Below are 16,682 nucleotides of genomic sequence, written 5' to 3'. Positions count from 1 at the left end.
ACTTCTTATAGAAATTGTGCATTTCTGATATGAGACCCAGGAACACTGGTCAGGTCTTGCCAACATATAGCTTTCTCACCTTCTTACACTTGAAGCAGACATAGTAGGCATATCTATTCATAGCAAAGCCTGCAGGATCATTGTAGAACCTGGCTCCGGGTGTGGTTATCGCTTCACTCTTCAGAAGACCTTCATATTCCACCCTCATCAATGCTTTGCGTCTCACATCTTCGTGGAGAACCTCTATGGGTTTCAGAACATCCTGCAAGGAAGTGTGCTTCATGCTCATCTAAAAAAATGAAAATAGGACATTCAAGAAGAATGATGGTAATTATGTCCACTCTGCCCACTCTGCAATAGACCTTCTTTTACACTCAGCAACGCCTTGCATCTGTCATCTTCATAAAGTAAATTCTGCAGTAATGTGAACGAACCTCATACTCTTCTGATAGCATTACAAGAGTCTAGATGATTCTTGACTGCACACAATCAAAATATATTCCTCCTAATTGCCAGACCGATGATGTATTGGACACCTTTAACTTCTAAAAATTGTTAAATAATATTTTTTCTTTTAAATAATGACGTCTGTCACCTTTGATCTTAATATACCCCAAATTGATCAAATCATTTTCACTCATATATGCATACCTTGACCAAGTTTTAAGTTGATCTATCTTGTGGTAACTTGTTGCAAGAATGTAAATGAGAAGCATGTACGGATGACTCGAAAACATAACGCCTCTTCAGACCACCTTAATGTACATATACATGTATGATGCTAACCTAATCAACTTTTTAATATGCTTTCAATCAAGAGAATTCAGAAATGAAAGAGATAATGTAAATTCATAACAAAACAAAAAGAAAATGACTTGACAAATTTTTGCTACATCATTTACATGTATATTCATTTGCTGAAGAAATATAGCTGGTAATTGCAAAATGAAGAAGTTTGCATACACTGAAGTCTGCAAGAATTTTTTTTTTGGTTAAATCTTAACAATGATGACAAAGTGTGAGTGTTATTAAATTGGAAGATGAAATAAACTTACCTTGCAGATGGGGCAAAGCGAGAATCCAAAGGTTATTCTAGGACCGACCCATTTCCCTTCTAGGACTGCCTGACAACAATGGTGATGGAAGACATGCCCACAGTTTAGCTACAAATAACAAGGTCAACGAAAGTGTGATGTTAAAATGCATTGGCCTATATTTGTCACCATCATCATCATCATTTCTATCCTCATTACCTTCATCATCATCATCATCATCATCATCATCACCACCACCACCACCATCATCATCATCTTCATCATCATCATCATCACCACCACCATCATCATCATCATCATCATCATCACCACCACCACCACCATCATCACCACCACCATCATCATCATCACCATCATCATCACCACCACCACCATCATCACCACCATCATCATCATCTTCTTCATCATCATCATCACCATCATCATCATCACCGCCACCACCACCACCATTATCACCATCATCATCATGACCATCACCACCATCATCATAATCGCCATTATGGTCATTATCATCAACATCATTACCATCATCATCATCATTAACTACATAATCACTACCATCACCATCCCCAATATCAATGCCACCAAAAACAACACTACCACACCATCCCCACCACCAATGTTACCTGTATGGCTGGAGCACATGCTAGAGCCTCCGTGAAGCATATCATACACATATCATCTGCATCCTGACGTAGCGTAGACGGTGGATTGCAACCATAGAGACAAGGTAAACACTCGGATTCGTCACGGATACCACCACACATGTGACCGCACACCTGCACCTTGGTACATGCATTATCAGCATACCGCTGTAAGTAAACATTCACACCTATTATATTCAGTGTGGACTTGAATATTGATCTACTGGTTTACTTACATGTAAGTAACCAGGAATATTTTCACTTCTCAAATTTGATTACCAAAATTGGTCCTTGCAGAACAGATTAAAAAAGAAAAAGTTGTGCCCAGTCCTATGTACAAGTAAAACCTATGTTTACATGTATGTTCGATGTAAGGATCTTATTTCTGTTATACTAATATTTTTGTTGTTGATGTTCTTTGTAAGAGAACACCTTGCTCAACAAGCGTAAACTTCATGAGATGGTACCCGTTTTTTTAAACCTTTGTACATTAACATCTGAAAATTAAATAAATAAATTGAATTGAACTGAACCCACAACACAATTGACATACGTACATGTAGTAATCATGAAAAATACACTGCAAATTCCAATATGACATCAGGAAAATTATCACCTGTCACAGATGAATATTTTTAACTTCAAACTAACATAAGCTTATACATTTCTTAATGGTTGAGTCTTTCTTAGTTGTGGTGAAAAAACTGTGTAACGAACACTGCAGATTCATGTTCAATGGCAAACTAAAATTAGTGAATTACAATAAATTCAGAGTATAGTAGTATGTAGTCCAAAACAACTTATGAATTATGTACATTCTTGTTTTATGAGAAATATAAAACAGGTATATTTTATGAAATAACATGCCAAATCGTTGGACTGATGATGAGTTTACCTGGCAATCCGGATCATTGCACACACTTCCTGCCGGCCCTAGGATCCCTGTGGATGTCTTAGTTCCACAGAAACGACAAGTTCCCATGGAAACCGATCCACCACCACTCGACGCTGTGTTACCTTTGAACCCCAAAAAGAAGAAAATATGGGATGATAAAGTTTGCCCCAGGATTTTTTTTTCAGTTCATTTTTGTTAACAATAATAATACATGTAATAACATTCATAACAATCAGATTCAGTATTTGTATAGCCCATATCACGTACCATTTAAAATCTCTAAGTGCTTCCAAAGGGACTTGGATATCGTTACCCTGGCATTCCCCTGGCCAACTTTTTACAGCCCACAAGCTTATCAAGTATTTTTTTCCTTGTATTGTGTGTTATAGGGGTAACTGTAGCAACCTTTGTGGAGACTGTATACATGTACTGTATGTGTACCTATTTGTTTAATATAATTGAACATCGGTATCATATAGGATGCATCTACATGTAAAACACTTGGTGGCCATTTTAATTAATTCTGCAACAAATCATTTCATTTTGTTAAATTGGGAGTATACATTCTAAATATTTTTTTTTCCTTTTTACCTGGTGTGATCTCCTTGAACTCCACCATAGCTTTGAGTGTTTTGGAGTCAGCGAGGGTCATGACCCAGAAGAGCTTACTCCGCCCACATCCTTCATGGAGGTCAACACGTATAGACTCCTCCTCCTCTTTGAACACCTGAGAAACATAACAATGATATATTACCACAGTGTTCACACATTACAGCAAAATATTTCACATTCATTATAAAGTGTTTTGGATTCATTCATATCTTTCTGTATTAGTTCAGGTCCTTTGGGGTACAGTTGGACCTAAAGACATTTGGAAATAACAGAATCTTACATTAGAATGGTAACAAATGGTAATGCTCTACCAACAACAACAAGACAGACTCCTAACCAACCAATGGTTTGTTCTCATAACATAACAGATTACGCCAGTCTAGAGTAGAATTCGCCAGTCTAGAGTAGGTTTCGCCAGTCTTACAGTCAGTCAGTCATCTAGGTTTTACAGTAAGTCAGGTTTAGTCACTGACTGCAGGGGTGGCCAGATTCACCTCGCTCTCACAGAGATCATCCTCACCCTCTCTCACCACTTTTCTCTATTCGGTGCATCCTCTTCCCTCAGCCCAACCCTCCTGAACCACTTGCTACTTCCCAGTCTACTCTGGATGCCCCCTTCCCCTGACAAGCCACCTTGAACACAAGCTCCCTCTTAAAAACAAAATAAATACCGTGGAGAAGGTTTACGGTTCAGCATGTGTAAAATGAAAGTGGAACGCCTCTGGCCGTCTCACCTACATCACACGATTCAGGAGTAGTAGCAGGTCGAAGTGAAGAGAGGTTCCTCCTTTCTGCCTGTATTTCCTTCCCTTCTTCATATTACACATGGTGAACCGTCAACCTTCTCCACGTTAAAAAACTCCACCATACAAACCTACAAAGATCACAAGATAAATACCTCTCCTCAACACATGTCCATACCAACATACTCTTGTTTGCATTTGCCATCTGATCCACCGTCTTTTCCATACCCAACATCTGGGTCGAAACCTCAGTCTTTGTCCTTTCCGTCAGCTCACAATGCACATCGCTCTCACCTTTGCTCTCTCAATCCTTCTCACAATAACCATCTAATTTTCACTCAAACACCACTATGACATAACAAAATGGAAGCTCTGTTCATACCTTTCTCTGATGATTCCTGTGTTTCTTGGGTAGATGAAGCACCCTATCACAGTCCGCACAGAGGTTCCCGCAGTGTTCACACTGGATGATAGCAGACGTTTCTCCATCGTCATGATTGTCACATGTTGGTTGCTATAAGGGAACAAGAAAGAGTTGACTAGCTTTGTCAATTCCAATTCACATAACCATATTGCAAGTTGGTTGTTAAACCCTTGTATCTCAGAGCTTAAGGATTTTGAAGACCAGAGATAACTCAATTTTAGAGTTATTGACATTGGTTGCAATCTTCTTTGCCCTAGAAGAGTTATATATTGTTTTTTTGTAGAGTATAAACTTACCCCCGCTGTCATATTTCTAAAATACAGCTTTTTCTGAGCCATCCTCAAATTGTTATACTTTTTGAGATACAGTTTTTAAAAGATCTTTAGGTTTTAAAGATGACAACTTTGAAAGATTTGGCTATATGTACAACAGCATGTTCAATAGAGAAATCTAGAGGGGTGTGGGCCTCTGACACCCCCACCAGGATCAACAAATGAAAATAAGACAAAACCTTTTGTTTAGCAGCTGGTGAGTCCTTGCCTTGGGCCCATTGACTTGATGATAATCTCTCAACGTGTTCATGTTCCAATACACATAGTGATGCTAGAGATAACCACAGCTGTATGGAGAGGAAGAGTAGTTTCAAGTTAAAGTTTAAGAACAAGTTTCAATTTATTTTATTTCCATTTTAATATAATGAACATAACAACAAACAAATACACAGATACATGAATACACAAAACAAAGTAAAGATCACAAGAAATACTATGGTTACGATTGGAATTGTAGGAAAATTATCAGTAAATAAATAAAATGTTGCTTCAATATACATTTGGATAAACAAATGATTATATTTAACATATGAGATTGAAAACGAGGGACTTGTTAAACAGCATAGTTTGTTTTGGTAAGCCCCTGAAGACATAAACAGTAGTAATCTTCACAGAATAAATTCAGGTAGTCATCACAGATAAAGAATAACTTAAATTCAAAGTCAACCCTATAAGTACAATTTAACTTCAATAAGAATATAAATCAAACATGTCTAGTATGACGATTTCCCCAAAAAAATGGGAAATCTGAAAGGTATAAAAATTCTGCTTCATTTCACACAACAAATGTACAAGGGGAATATATCCAAATGAAAGAGTCAAAGAGGTCACACACTCCCTATTTCATTCTTATTATTTGAAACATGAATTCAAATACCATTTTATTGCTTCCTGAGCGATGAAATTGCCATTATTGTAAAACATCATGAATCAATAGCAAGCTTATTTATGACAAAATCTACACAACTTCAAATACTTGTTATTTCATGCCAATACTCCCAATTTGCTACTCGATCTCAATGTACTCACAGTATTTGTCTTGATACATAGTGCTGGCGCCCTCTTGGCTTCATCAAGTTTAGTCAGTGACAGCACTCTCTCTGCGATGGCTCCTTTGGTCACTTTGGCCCATTCTGATGAGATCTTACCCTAAATGCACCTTTGGGAAAAAAAAAATATATATAAATATATATATAAATAACAAGAGGTATTCTGTGCTTAACGTCAAATAACTTCTCATTTAAATAGTTGAAATTGAAACCAGCAAGTGATAAAGGATTTCAATTTTTTTCTTTCTTTTTTTTGGGGGGGCGATCTTAAAAAAAGCTATTATCACTAGCGGCAAGTTCTTTTTCATACAGATTTTTTTTTATATGCAAAAACAAAAGAAAATGAAAAAAATTGAAATCGCAACTGGTTGACAGTGAGGAAGGAGGGGGGGCTACATCGCATACAGATGTTTTCATGTTACAGCAGATTTTTGAAGGGAATTGTCCTCTACTTGAATGTAAAAGCGAGGATGGCTGAAGGGTATTTAAAGTGAACAATAGTTGCAAATTTCCATGCAAAGAAAATCTTGGAGGATACTTACAGCTGACATATCCTTGATGAGAGCAATGATCTGTTCTGCGATGTTGTGTGACATAGAACCACACAGCCACCAATGTTTGCTACGGGATCTCCTGGCTGGTGACTCCTCAGTACTGAATGATATCAAAGAATAATGACTTATATGAGGTCATCTATCAAGATACAATTAATTCCGAGGCACACTTTTATTATTACTCCAGCTTAGCTCAAGCTACGTAACTGTTTCTAGCATTCATCGCATTCAACTGATGCAGTCAGAAGATTGGGGGGAAAAAATGGCTAATAAATATGTTGTTTTACAAATAACAAATGTTTTAACTGTTCGTGTTATATACTGATTTGATTAAAATGACAAAAATTTCTTGGTTGCAATGCTTTCATAGAAAAGCGATCATGAAAGGCAATGAAAGAATGAAGTATGCAGTTGCAGTTTGAATTACAAGGAATGGGTACATGCTACACAATGTACATGTAGTAGGTTCTGACCAGAACTTTTGGATTTTAGAGGAAAAGAAGAGAATAGGGGTCATGAATGAAAGAACGACCAAGCAAGAATAAGCAAATGAACTGACATACAGTACCTCATCTGCTGTTGTAATTTGGCCAAGGTATACGAATGTGCCCCTCTACCAACTCCAAACTCTGCTGTCCCTCTACCCGTAGCAGCCTGCCATCCTCCTTTGACTTTGGTTTGAACCATCAAAGCCTTGGCCACACATGCTAAGAAGACATCCAGGACTCCTAGGTAATCCTCTGCAGGGTTGTCCAGGGTCCTATCTGACAGGCCTTGGGTCAGGATGCTGAGATCGTCCGGTGGAAGACAGCTCACACCCATGATTTGCTTGAAGAGCTTAGGAGGAATCTCCAGGAGGAACCTTCGCAGGACCGCCGTCACCTGTCTCTGGACTCGAGGTGTGCCGGTGTGAAGGAGCGAGACCAGGTCTAGGAGCAGTCCGTCTTGCTGGGCCACGTAACACCGTCCTACCCTGGATCCACTCAAGGCCAGGACCATGGATAGGAGCTCAAAGCAGTATGCATCGGGCGTCGAGGCGACCTGGTCCATGGAGGACGATGGAGCGGATGATGATGGGGTACTGGATGGAGTCAGCTTACTGGTGGCTGTCAGACTGGCTTCCCAATCATCCTGCATCTTGATTGTCTCCTTGCGGATGGCTTGGACAATGTGGGAGCAAACCTTAAGAAACAAAAAATAATACTGATGTTGAACAAGAGTATACATGTAGAAGGAAGTAATTTTGTAAAGAACATGTGTTTTATGTGTTTATACAAATGGTGGCTTCAAGAGTAAATAAAATATTACAACTTTTATCCTTTTCTTTCATTCTTTACTATACAAATATTTCGGACATAATCGATATCCACTTCATGTGCATGTATACATAATAGTTAATTATGATTATTTCAAATATCATCATGAGTAATTTGTGATCTAAGAGAATATAAAAGTTAGGGAACAGTATGACACAATTGTCTGCACTTGACTGAGATCCATATGTACAGGGCTGGCAAAGAAAATCAATTGGAAGTTAATTTTTGGTCCCAAAATCAATCACAACTCTGGCAAATAATTGCAAATCAGCAAATGATTGCTGTTATGCAACTTGCAACAGAAGTATAAATTCACTGACCACAGATTTTCTATCAGTTATATTTCTGCACACACAAATTTGTGATCAACTGCAAATGTTTTCTTGCAACAACCCTTCAGTATGATGCAGAGGGTGCAGAAAATTTCAAGTTTGTTGAAAAATGCTGCTTCTTTCTTGCATTATGGGACGTTGCAAGAAAACATTCGCAATCAATTTCAAATTTCTGATACAATTTTATAATTATTGATAAACAATTTCAGCTGTACCTTATCAGTTTGCACTCCTACCAATCAATTGCAAATTTGTAATTATCAGCAAGATGTAAGATTGATTTGGGACTGAAAATGGGACTAGAAATGTATTGCAAGTTTCTTGAAATGCCCTCATCCATGTTTAGTACCACAAACCAACACAAGAAGAGATGTTGTGATGATTGAAGTAGAGCACATGGTTCCATATACCTGTTTTTGTAGGTTGGTGAGTTTGGGACGACTGAAGAGGATTCCAACCATGTGTTCCTTCAGGTCACTATCATTAGTGTCCTATAAGAAAATAAACAATAAACAAACTAAATAAACAAGGCAAACAGTGCAATTGGACAAGGTTTACTATGATTGCACAAAGTAAGCAATTGCCAATTGAATTGTCTACTTCAAAGGTTACCCATTTACATCTACATGTACATGTTTGTATTCCTTTATTTTATGGAAGCACTATCCCAAAGAAAAGAGCTTCTTGACAGTATTTTCAATTCTTCTCATTGTGTTCTGAGAGTGATCTGACAACAGCAATCTTTTAAAAAAAATTGGAAATTAAGGTGTAATTTCAAGTCACACTCAATTCCATTAACAGCAGTTTCAAATTCAATCCTGAATGACCATATAAAAAACAAAAAGCTGATGAAACCATCAGGCCTAAGAACAGAATCGTCATGTGGCTCCCATAAGCCCAAATCGGAAAGTTAGATCAGTTGGTCAGTTTTCTTTTTTTCCCCCTCTTTTTTACATACCTTCGCTGCTGCGCTGCACAAAGAAAATCATGTATGTGATGATTCATTTATGCAGTCACACATGTCAAAATAAATACATCAAACTGCTTTAAGTCACTGAATAGAAATTTGAGCAGATTCTCCATCCAAGTCTGACATTTCATCACAAAAATATTGCATTTGTATATTTTGGGTCTTGTAAGAACGAAGAAAAAGAAAATAGCGACCGTTTTTCCGCTTTTAGGGTCAGTCAGATAAGGGCAACATCATTTTTTTTTTTAGGCATCAGGATCAGACTAAAACAACATTTCCAGAAAAAAGAGGGAATGGTTCAGTTGGAGAAAAAATGTAGTCATGTGTACCTCATCTTCTGGTGTTTGCATATCACCGGGTTTGATGATCTGACTCTCTTTGGTGATTGGTTCCTCATCGGAGAGCAGCCTGCCAAAGACCTGTGAGGTCAAGAGACGGAACACCCTCAAGGTCTCGCTGACACAGTTCTGCTGCTGAAGATTCAGTGCTGACACCTGGGCACCTACAAGTACAACAAACAAAGTCGTAGTGATGACAACAACAACTACAATAATAAAAATGTCATATTTATCCAGGGTAGCCACTTCACTTACGAAAACCGTTCTCCCAGTGGTCCCTGCTTTAAATGATTATTATTATTATAATATGATTATTTTTGTTTGTGAAGTTACAGAAGTAAAAATCATTGAAAGACAAAAAAAATTTGGTGTGGATGTCTCTTCAAAACACTATGATATCCATTATAAATGCCACCCAATATAATTATTGTCTTTCATGATTATTTCTTTCAGTTACTACTTAGTTACTCTGCTGCATCAAAAATAGCAGAATAACAATCAATTGCAAGTGGCCAGATGAAAATGGCTATGCCCATAAAGAATGCAATGATATCATAACTTTACTGATCGATATTCAAGCAGATACATGTACCCTACTTGGAAATCTCATTTCCTTCGTCCTTCTTGGATGAGTGAAGGATTTCATATAAAAGTTTAAAATTTAGGTCTTAGTGTGGTTAATAATCTAATCTTTGGTGCCTTCAAATTTCTTAAGTATTACCTTATTTAAACTGTCTATCCATCTGCAAGAACTGCAGCAGTGTAAGGCACCAGTGGACCAGTCAGTTTGGCTTAATCTTTAATCTACCAACATATGGTACAGAAACCAATTTACCTGCAGATAAAGTCTCCCCTCTGCTGCCCCCGAGGACTTTGACCTGCCGTATCCTCAGATGGCTATCGGGTCCCTTCAGCTCCACACGCATGACCTTTGACCCATCCAGACAACCAGTGAGGTCGCAAGTCACCCATCCTGTATGCCTGGCATCGAGGGTCGATTGTTGAATCTTCTGGAGGCATTCTACGCTGGTCCCCGACAGGAAGGTCATTGATGTCACCTTGTTCTGGAATGAAATGAAGTTCATAATCATCAGTTTACATGTAAAGGGGCTGGTACTTCATACAGCTATTGATAGTTTTACGAAGGACCACGCTTGAATGGTAACCACTTCACTTTAGTCTACAGGAACTGATCCTATGACATTTTAATTCACAAGTGGGCCTTGAATTAAACCCAATACAGGCTCTCACTTGTTAACTGAACTCAGGGATGGAGCAGCTACAGTACATGTTTCCCATTCCTCTCTTCTAGTTTTCAAACTCGGACTACTGCAGCATGAATCGAGAAACCAGGTAAATTGCACCTGCAGACCAAAATCAAGTCCTTGAACGCATACAGGTACACCAGGGCTCCATCTTACAAAGAGATGTGATCAATCTAATCAACCTCAACTATATGGAAATCCATCACTCTCATAATTCTTCATACAAGAAACTTGCAATGTCTAGGGGGGAACACGCCAAATTGTCAAGACAGCAATGAATGCAGAAGTATTCACCATATCTAAAAAACATTTTGAGCAAAAAAATGCATTTTCGATGTTGGCGTTGCTGGCTTTCAACAGTAGTGGTCGATCAGATCAATCTCAATTCTTTGTAAGAAAGAGCCCGGATGTGAGATTCTCTTTTAGTCCGTATGTCTTATGAAAAAAAAAAATTAAACTAGATCTTACCCCCAAGTCTCTCGAGTTGTCCACATGTATGGCGACCATCTTGAGACTCATTCCCTTGTTCCCGATGATGGTGACAAACTTATTCCTATTCCTATCCTCGTCTCCAGATTCCCAGAAGGTCTCCGTAGAACTGTCAGTGAGACTGGGCAACATGGCCGCCCGGCTGGACACCTGAAGCTCTACAGAGTGGGTGATGTCCCGGAGCAGATCCACTTTCACAGAACTCTGTACAAGAAAATAAAGAGGAATATGTTTTATATACAAATAAAAGGTCCATCAGCCAAGTTGTAAGTGATGTCCCACAGCAGATCCACTTTCACAGAACTCTGTACAAGATATACAGTTAGGATAAAGTTTGATTACAAATGAAAGTCCTTTCAGCTTTAAAGATTTAATTCCTTGCATCATGCCAGGGCCCAGTAAAAAAAAGGCTTTGAAATAGATTGTGGGACTGATTCTTATGATTGATTGCACTGAGGATGGTGTATGATCAATTGTAAATATCAACCCCAAAACAATCTTTTAATGTTACAGGGCTCAGATTTCACAAAAATATATCAAGAAATCGTTGTTTTCAATTTGAATTTTGCTCTCCGCCAATCAGAAGGAAGAATATCAGTAGCTTATAACAATTATTTGTGAAAATCAATACAAACTGGTGTGAAAATCCTCAGAAAAAAAAAACACAATTGATTAAGCTGCAAGATGAGTGTGGATTTCATTGATAGAAGTTGTTTTGAGCTGGCGATAACTTTCCATGAATCTCCAGTTATGTGGAAAAACATCCTATACATGTACATGTAAAGGGTAGAGTCCCCAGTTTTCTGTTTTATAAAATTAATGCAAGTTCAATGTTCTTTTGTGCTATTAATGCTCTATTCCATGTTCTCAGGTGATATGTCCAAAACAAGTTTGATTGGCAAATTTTTCCATAGATGCTCAGTTTTATTTTATTGGATTTTCACTATGGTATTCAAGATTTTAACTATATTTGTCATGATTTAACTTTGTGGGGGCTGAAAAATTCGGGGAAGGCTCCCCGAAAGCAGCTGGCAACCAAGGCGGCTAAGAAGAGTGCTCCAGCCACCAAAGGTGTTTTCTGTGAAATTCTGTGATATTTCTTTTTTTTTCTGTATTGAGTAAAACTACAGGTTCTGGTGTAGGATAGTGAACCCACCTGCGAGGTAACGGTTGATTCGGTCATGGACACCAGACTACCGGTCATACTGCCCTCTCCATCTCCTTCGCTCTCGTCCGATTTAGACAGGATCTGATTGATGTTACTGAACACCTGGGAGCGATGCAAGAACACGTGATCGGCCTGCCGGAAACGTAGACACCAGCACCGCATGGCCATCTGCTGGAGGGCGCCCCCTGTAGGTAGGTGCATCATGACGGTGGCAATGGTTTGGAGTAGGTTGTGGAAGGTGGCAGGGAGGGGTTGGATAGCCTCGCCGGCGATGGTGATGTCAGAGAGTGGATGTTCACACATTAGACCATCTATCTCCTGGATAATGGAAAATGGGAAACAAATGGGCCTGTATTATGAACTCTGGTTTGATTAAAACTCTAAAGTTGTGGTTCAATCATGAATAGCCATTGTATCACAATTCTGTAACAGCACAGGTTCAATTTTTCAGTTCATTTGAAAACAAATCGTTTACAACTGTCTGGACAACCAACTTTAAAAACACCAGTAAAACCATGAGGAAGAGCATTGGGAAATATCAGTTACATATAAAATGTAAACCAACTTTTTGACAAGTTTGGTTTCCAATTATTTCAGCACAGAGCTACTGTAAAACATGGCCTATCAAGTTAAACTAGATTTCAGAATACAGGCCAAAGAACTCTTTCATGAGGCTAAAGAGTAGTTTGTGTCATCTTATTGAATGAATGAAAGAAAGAATGAATAAAAATAATGGATGGATGGACGGACGGACAGACAGACGGATGGATGCATAAATGACCAAACAAACAAATGGATTGATGAATGGACGAGTGGATGGATGGATGGATACATGTAAATTAATAAATTGATGGCTGTATGGATGGAAGGGTGGATTGATAGATGGACAAATGAAAGAACAAACCAAGGAACAAACAAATGAATGGCTTGATGGATGGATCGATACATGAATGTATTAATTGACCAAATCAATGAAGAACTACATTACATGAACTCACCTGCTCAGGTTCTTTCTTATCCTTCTCTTTCTCCTTCTCTTTATCCTTGCCACTATCCCCGTCGTCTTCCGTCTCCTTTTCTCCTGCGGGTGGTGTCAATGCAGAGACGAAGTGCCAGAGAAGATCATGAAGACAGGTCAACTGAGTCACATTTCTCAGAAGCCAGTTCAAAGCCTGTCATACAACAAATATGTTATAAGCTTCTGAAATCCTTGCATCTAATTGGCTCAGAGTAGAATAGTCAAATATTATTTGCTTCATGAAACACTCCCCATGTATCTTTTTAGCAAATACATTAAAGGCTGTCATTCATACATCAAGATATTACCATGTAAATGTTTGGAATAGCTTGAGTGATCACAAAATTGGTGTAATAAGTAATTCAAGCTGTTATGTACCTTACTTTCCTTTGAAACAAAATTCTGGCACTTATTGTTTGTTTTATTCAGTTTGATGGGAAATAAAATATGATATAGGAATCAAATTGTACATGTAAACCCTGTACAAAAGTCAAGGAGGCAACAGTAGTAAGACATGCATTTGCCACGAAATGTTTGCAAAATTAATAATGCTTGAACTACGAGGAATCGTACATCAAATGACAAATATCATTTCATCTCTCAGAAAAATTATAAAATAAGTCATAATCATGGAAGCATTGTGAGTTACATGTAGGATTCAATGATCACAGCAATGCTGATCCATACTCGTTTATGTATGTTTAATCACAATTTGCATCTCTGTTACAAACAACGCTATGTTTTTCTTTTCCAATTAACATGACATTCTTTACATCTTATTATTTACTTATTATTCATCTATTGGTATATATGCACATAAAAATTGACCAGCAGCACAAGCTGAAAGGGTCAATTTACAAAAAGTACAATATACAGATGTAACGAAGCAAATGACATTCTTTACATCTTATGACACCAAGGTCAGCATTTTTTCTAATTTCAAGATTTGAGATACAATGGGTAGTTCATATCCCCCTTTTACAGAAATGATAATGAAAACTTACAAATAATTCCTGTATGCACTTTTTATGTGTTCGCACTAACCTGCATGGCATACACGCGGCACGCTCCCTTCCTGAGCGCTTGCTTCATAGCTAGCTGAAGTCCATCAAGGTCGTGCCTCTGAGCAATGAACAGCATGACCGGACGATGGAGGGTGGACAAGCCTACCGAACGACCCTCTATCAAACGAGCAAGTAAGGCTGACGGCCGTCGAAGAAGGGATGACCCGTCTATGGTACAAACAAGATGTTAAAGGTAAACAAAATTTGTGCTCAAGATTGTAATGATCATTGTGAGCTACTTATTTTCATGACGTATGAGTCTTTTGAAAAATCTAACATGCTTTTAACATTCTAAAGCTTGAATTATTTCAATGGTATATGTAATAAGTGGAAAATAAAACTAATACCTGAGCAAAATGATGTGCACATTAGCTGTGGGTCCTAGTTATTTGATAAATCATCCTTGGCCCTGTTGCATAAAAGTTAGTGTTAAGGTAACTTTGCCATCCAAAGGTAACTACCATGGCAACGCTGATCAACAGCCAATCAGAACCAAGGATTCCATGCAAGTTACCATCAGATGGCAAAGTAACCATAACTTTCATGCAACAGGGTCCTTGTCTCAAAACCAGGACCAGTCACTAGAACTAGTACCAGTACCAGTGATTCGCAAATTTGCATGTTAAGCCCAACGCACACTATGCAACAATTGCAACAAAATCACAGAGTGTGCGCAAACCTGCAATGCCCTGCAGCTGAGATCTGAATTATTGCAGTAGAATGGCAGATCAAATTTTAGACCTTTGACTTGTCAAATATTCCTTCGATTCTTCCACGATTTTGATAATGACAGCGAATCAGATTTGTCCTAAACGATGATGATGATGTCACAACCGACTTGCTGTGTTGCTGTAGCGCAGATGACATACACAGAAAAAAGGAGGTGCCATGGAAATGCAGCACCTCGCAGAGCTGTTGCAATGTGTGCGCTGGCCAGTGATGTGCTTGCACTGAGATACCATTAGCAACTTGTTGCAAACCAATCTTTGTGCAATTGCATCACAAAGTGTTCGCTGAGCTTTAGCTAAAACAAATGACTTGTAACAATGATAGCTAATAATAAATAGAATAATATAGGATTTTGAAAGCGCATGTACACGTATCCACCTTGTTAGGTGCTCAAGGGTTTATTTCCAATTCGTTTAATGCCAATTCGTCTAATTGAAAACTCGTCTACTATCATTTGGTCTACCATCAATTCCTCCACTCACCACATGGTCTACTTTCATTTAGTCTAATGCCATTCCGTCTAAAGCCAGTTGGTCCAATAAATATTTAGTCCATATACCATTTGGTCTAATTAAAATAAAGTGTTAATTGTGCAAAATGAATGAAAAGAAAAATGGATATAAGACCAACTGGTTATAAGACGAAATGGTAATAGACAAACTGGTGATTAGACAAAGCGTTGATTGGACCAGCTGGTTATTGGACCAAATGGTTGTTAGACGAAATGTTGATGGACGGAATGGCATTAAGCTAAATGAAGGTAGACCATGTGGTGAGCGAACGAATTGGCAATTTACCGCCCAGGGAGCTCCTATATCAACCCGGCCAAGCTGGTCAACTAGCTCACAGCTATCATGAGTAAATCCCTGTCTAATGGTATTCAACAAATTCATCCTGACTGAAACAAGGACATACCCGAGCTTCCGCTGTTGTTTCTCCTGCGGACCTTGGTCCTGCTGTCGCTCTGTGCTGCAGTATAACCCGACGCATTCATGGAGATAGATCTGAATTGACCAAAGCGCTGGGTAGGGTCCATTGAAGATGCGTTGACATGCTTGGGATGGGAATGGGAGAAGGCACCTGTGTGGGGGGAAGGGGAGGGGGGAAGTGTTTAGCCGTTATTCCATCTGACGAAGAACATGGCATACTGTTTGAAATGTCACAAACAAATAGTCCTTGGGAGCTTTCACTGAAAGATTACACCGCAGTCTGTTTCATCTACATTTTTCATACGACAAGATGTCAGATCTGACAACTTTCCTTGGTTTTGACTGGTTGAAAAGAATTGTTACGATGGTAACTGTTGGAATGAAACGTCCGACAAGTCCTTTCATGAAACGCTCCCCTCATTTCAATGATAAAAGTTCTTCACCCAGGTCCAGTTTCATATTGATAGAGTAACAAATGCATAATTTCTTTTAACAAAGATCTGAAAAAAAGATTTGTGATACCTTGGATGTTGTCTCGTAGGGTATCTGTTTTTCAAACCCTTGTCTTTTACTTTTTTATTTTTTTCGACGAACTCTATCGGGGACCCTTTAGTGATCATAAATAGCATAAAATAAATCCATTTAAACCAACAAAAGTCTAAATACTTATACATTTATGTTTTTTGACTGAAAAACACAATTTGCATTGACCATGTACACAGAATCACGTTTTTGAGCAATTTTACATGTAGGTTT

The 16,682-nt window shown here is 38.4% G+C and overlaps 1 protein-coding gene across 4 annotated transcripts in view; it reads right to left on the bottom strand.

The window, feature by feature from the left end:
- LOC121414204 (E3 ubiquitin-protein ligase MYCBP2-like) overlaps positions 1-16,682 on the bottom strand; it is a 93,819-nt gene that overhangs the window by 4,068 nt on the left and 73,069 nt on the right. For all 4 annotated transcript variants that reach the window (XM_041607288.1, XM_041607303.1, XM_041607295.1 and 1 more), the window contains exons 51-68: positions 15,913-16,077; positions 14,249-14,436; positions 13,185-13,358; positions 12,175-12,504; positions 10,998-11,222; positions 10,100-10,328; positions 9,256-9,428; positions 8,367-8,447; positions 6,877-7,490; positions 6,297-6,408; positions 5,735-5,854; positions 4,885-4,992; positions 4,332-4,463; positions 3,186-3,321; positions 2,595-2,716; positions 1,682-1,867; positions 1,056-1,163; positions 80-289 (exon numbers count right to left, since the gene is read on the bottom strand). In XM_041607288.1, coding sequence (XP_041463222.1) covers positions 80-289; positions 1,056-1,163; positions 1,682-1,867; positions 2,595-2,716; positions 3,186-3,321; positions 4,332-4,463; positions 4,885-4,992; positions 5,735-5,854; positions 6,297-6,408; positions 6,877-7,490; positions 8,367-8,447; positions 9,256-9,428; positions 10,100-10,328; positions 10,998-11,222; positions 12,175-12,504; positions 13,185-13,358; positions 14,249-14,436; positions 15,913-16,077 — 3,413 coding nt within the window. The remainder of the gene's footprint in view (positions 1-79; positions 290-1,055; positions 1,164-1,681; positions 1,868-2,594; positions 2,717-3,185; positions 3,322-4,331; positions 4,464-4,884; positions 4,993-5,734; positions 5,855-6,296; positions 6,409-6,876; positions 7,491-8,366; positions 8,448-9,255; positions 9,429-10,099; positions 10,329-10,997; positions 11,223-12,174; positions 12,505-13,184; positions 13,359-14,248; positions 14,437-15,912; positions 16,078-16,682) is intronic.

Source organism: Lytechinus variegatus, chromosome 1, assembly GCF_018143015.1.
Source record: "Lytechinus variegatus isolate NC3 chromosome 1, Lvar_3.0, whole genome shotgun sequence".
Classification (NCBI taxonomy): Eukaryota; Metazoa; Echinodermata; class Echinoidea; order Temnopleuroida; family Toxopneustidae; genus Lytechinus; species Lytechinus variegatus.
Note: the sequence above shows the minus strand (reverse complement) of the source record. Positions and strands in the feature narration are given on the sequence as shown.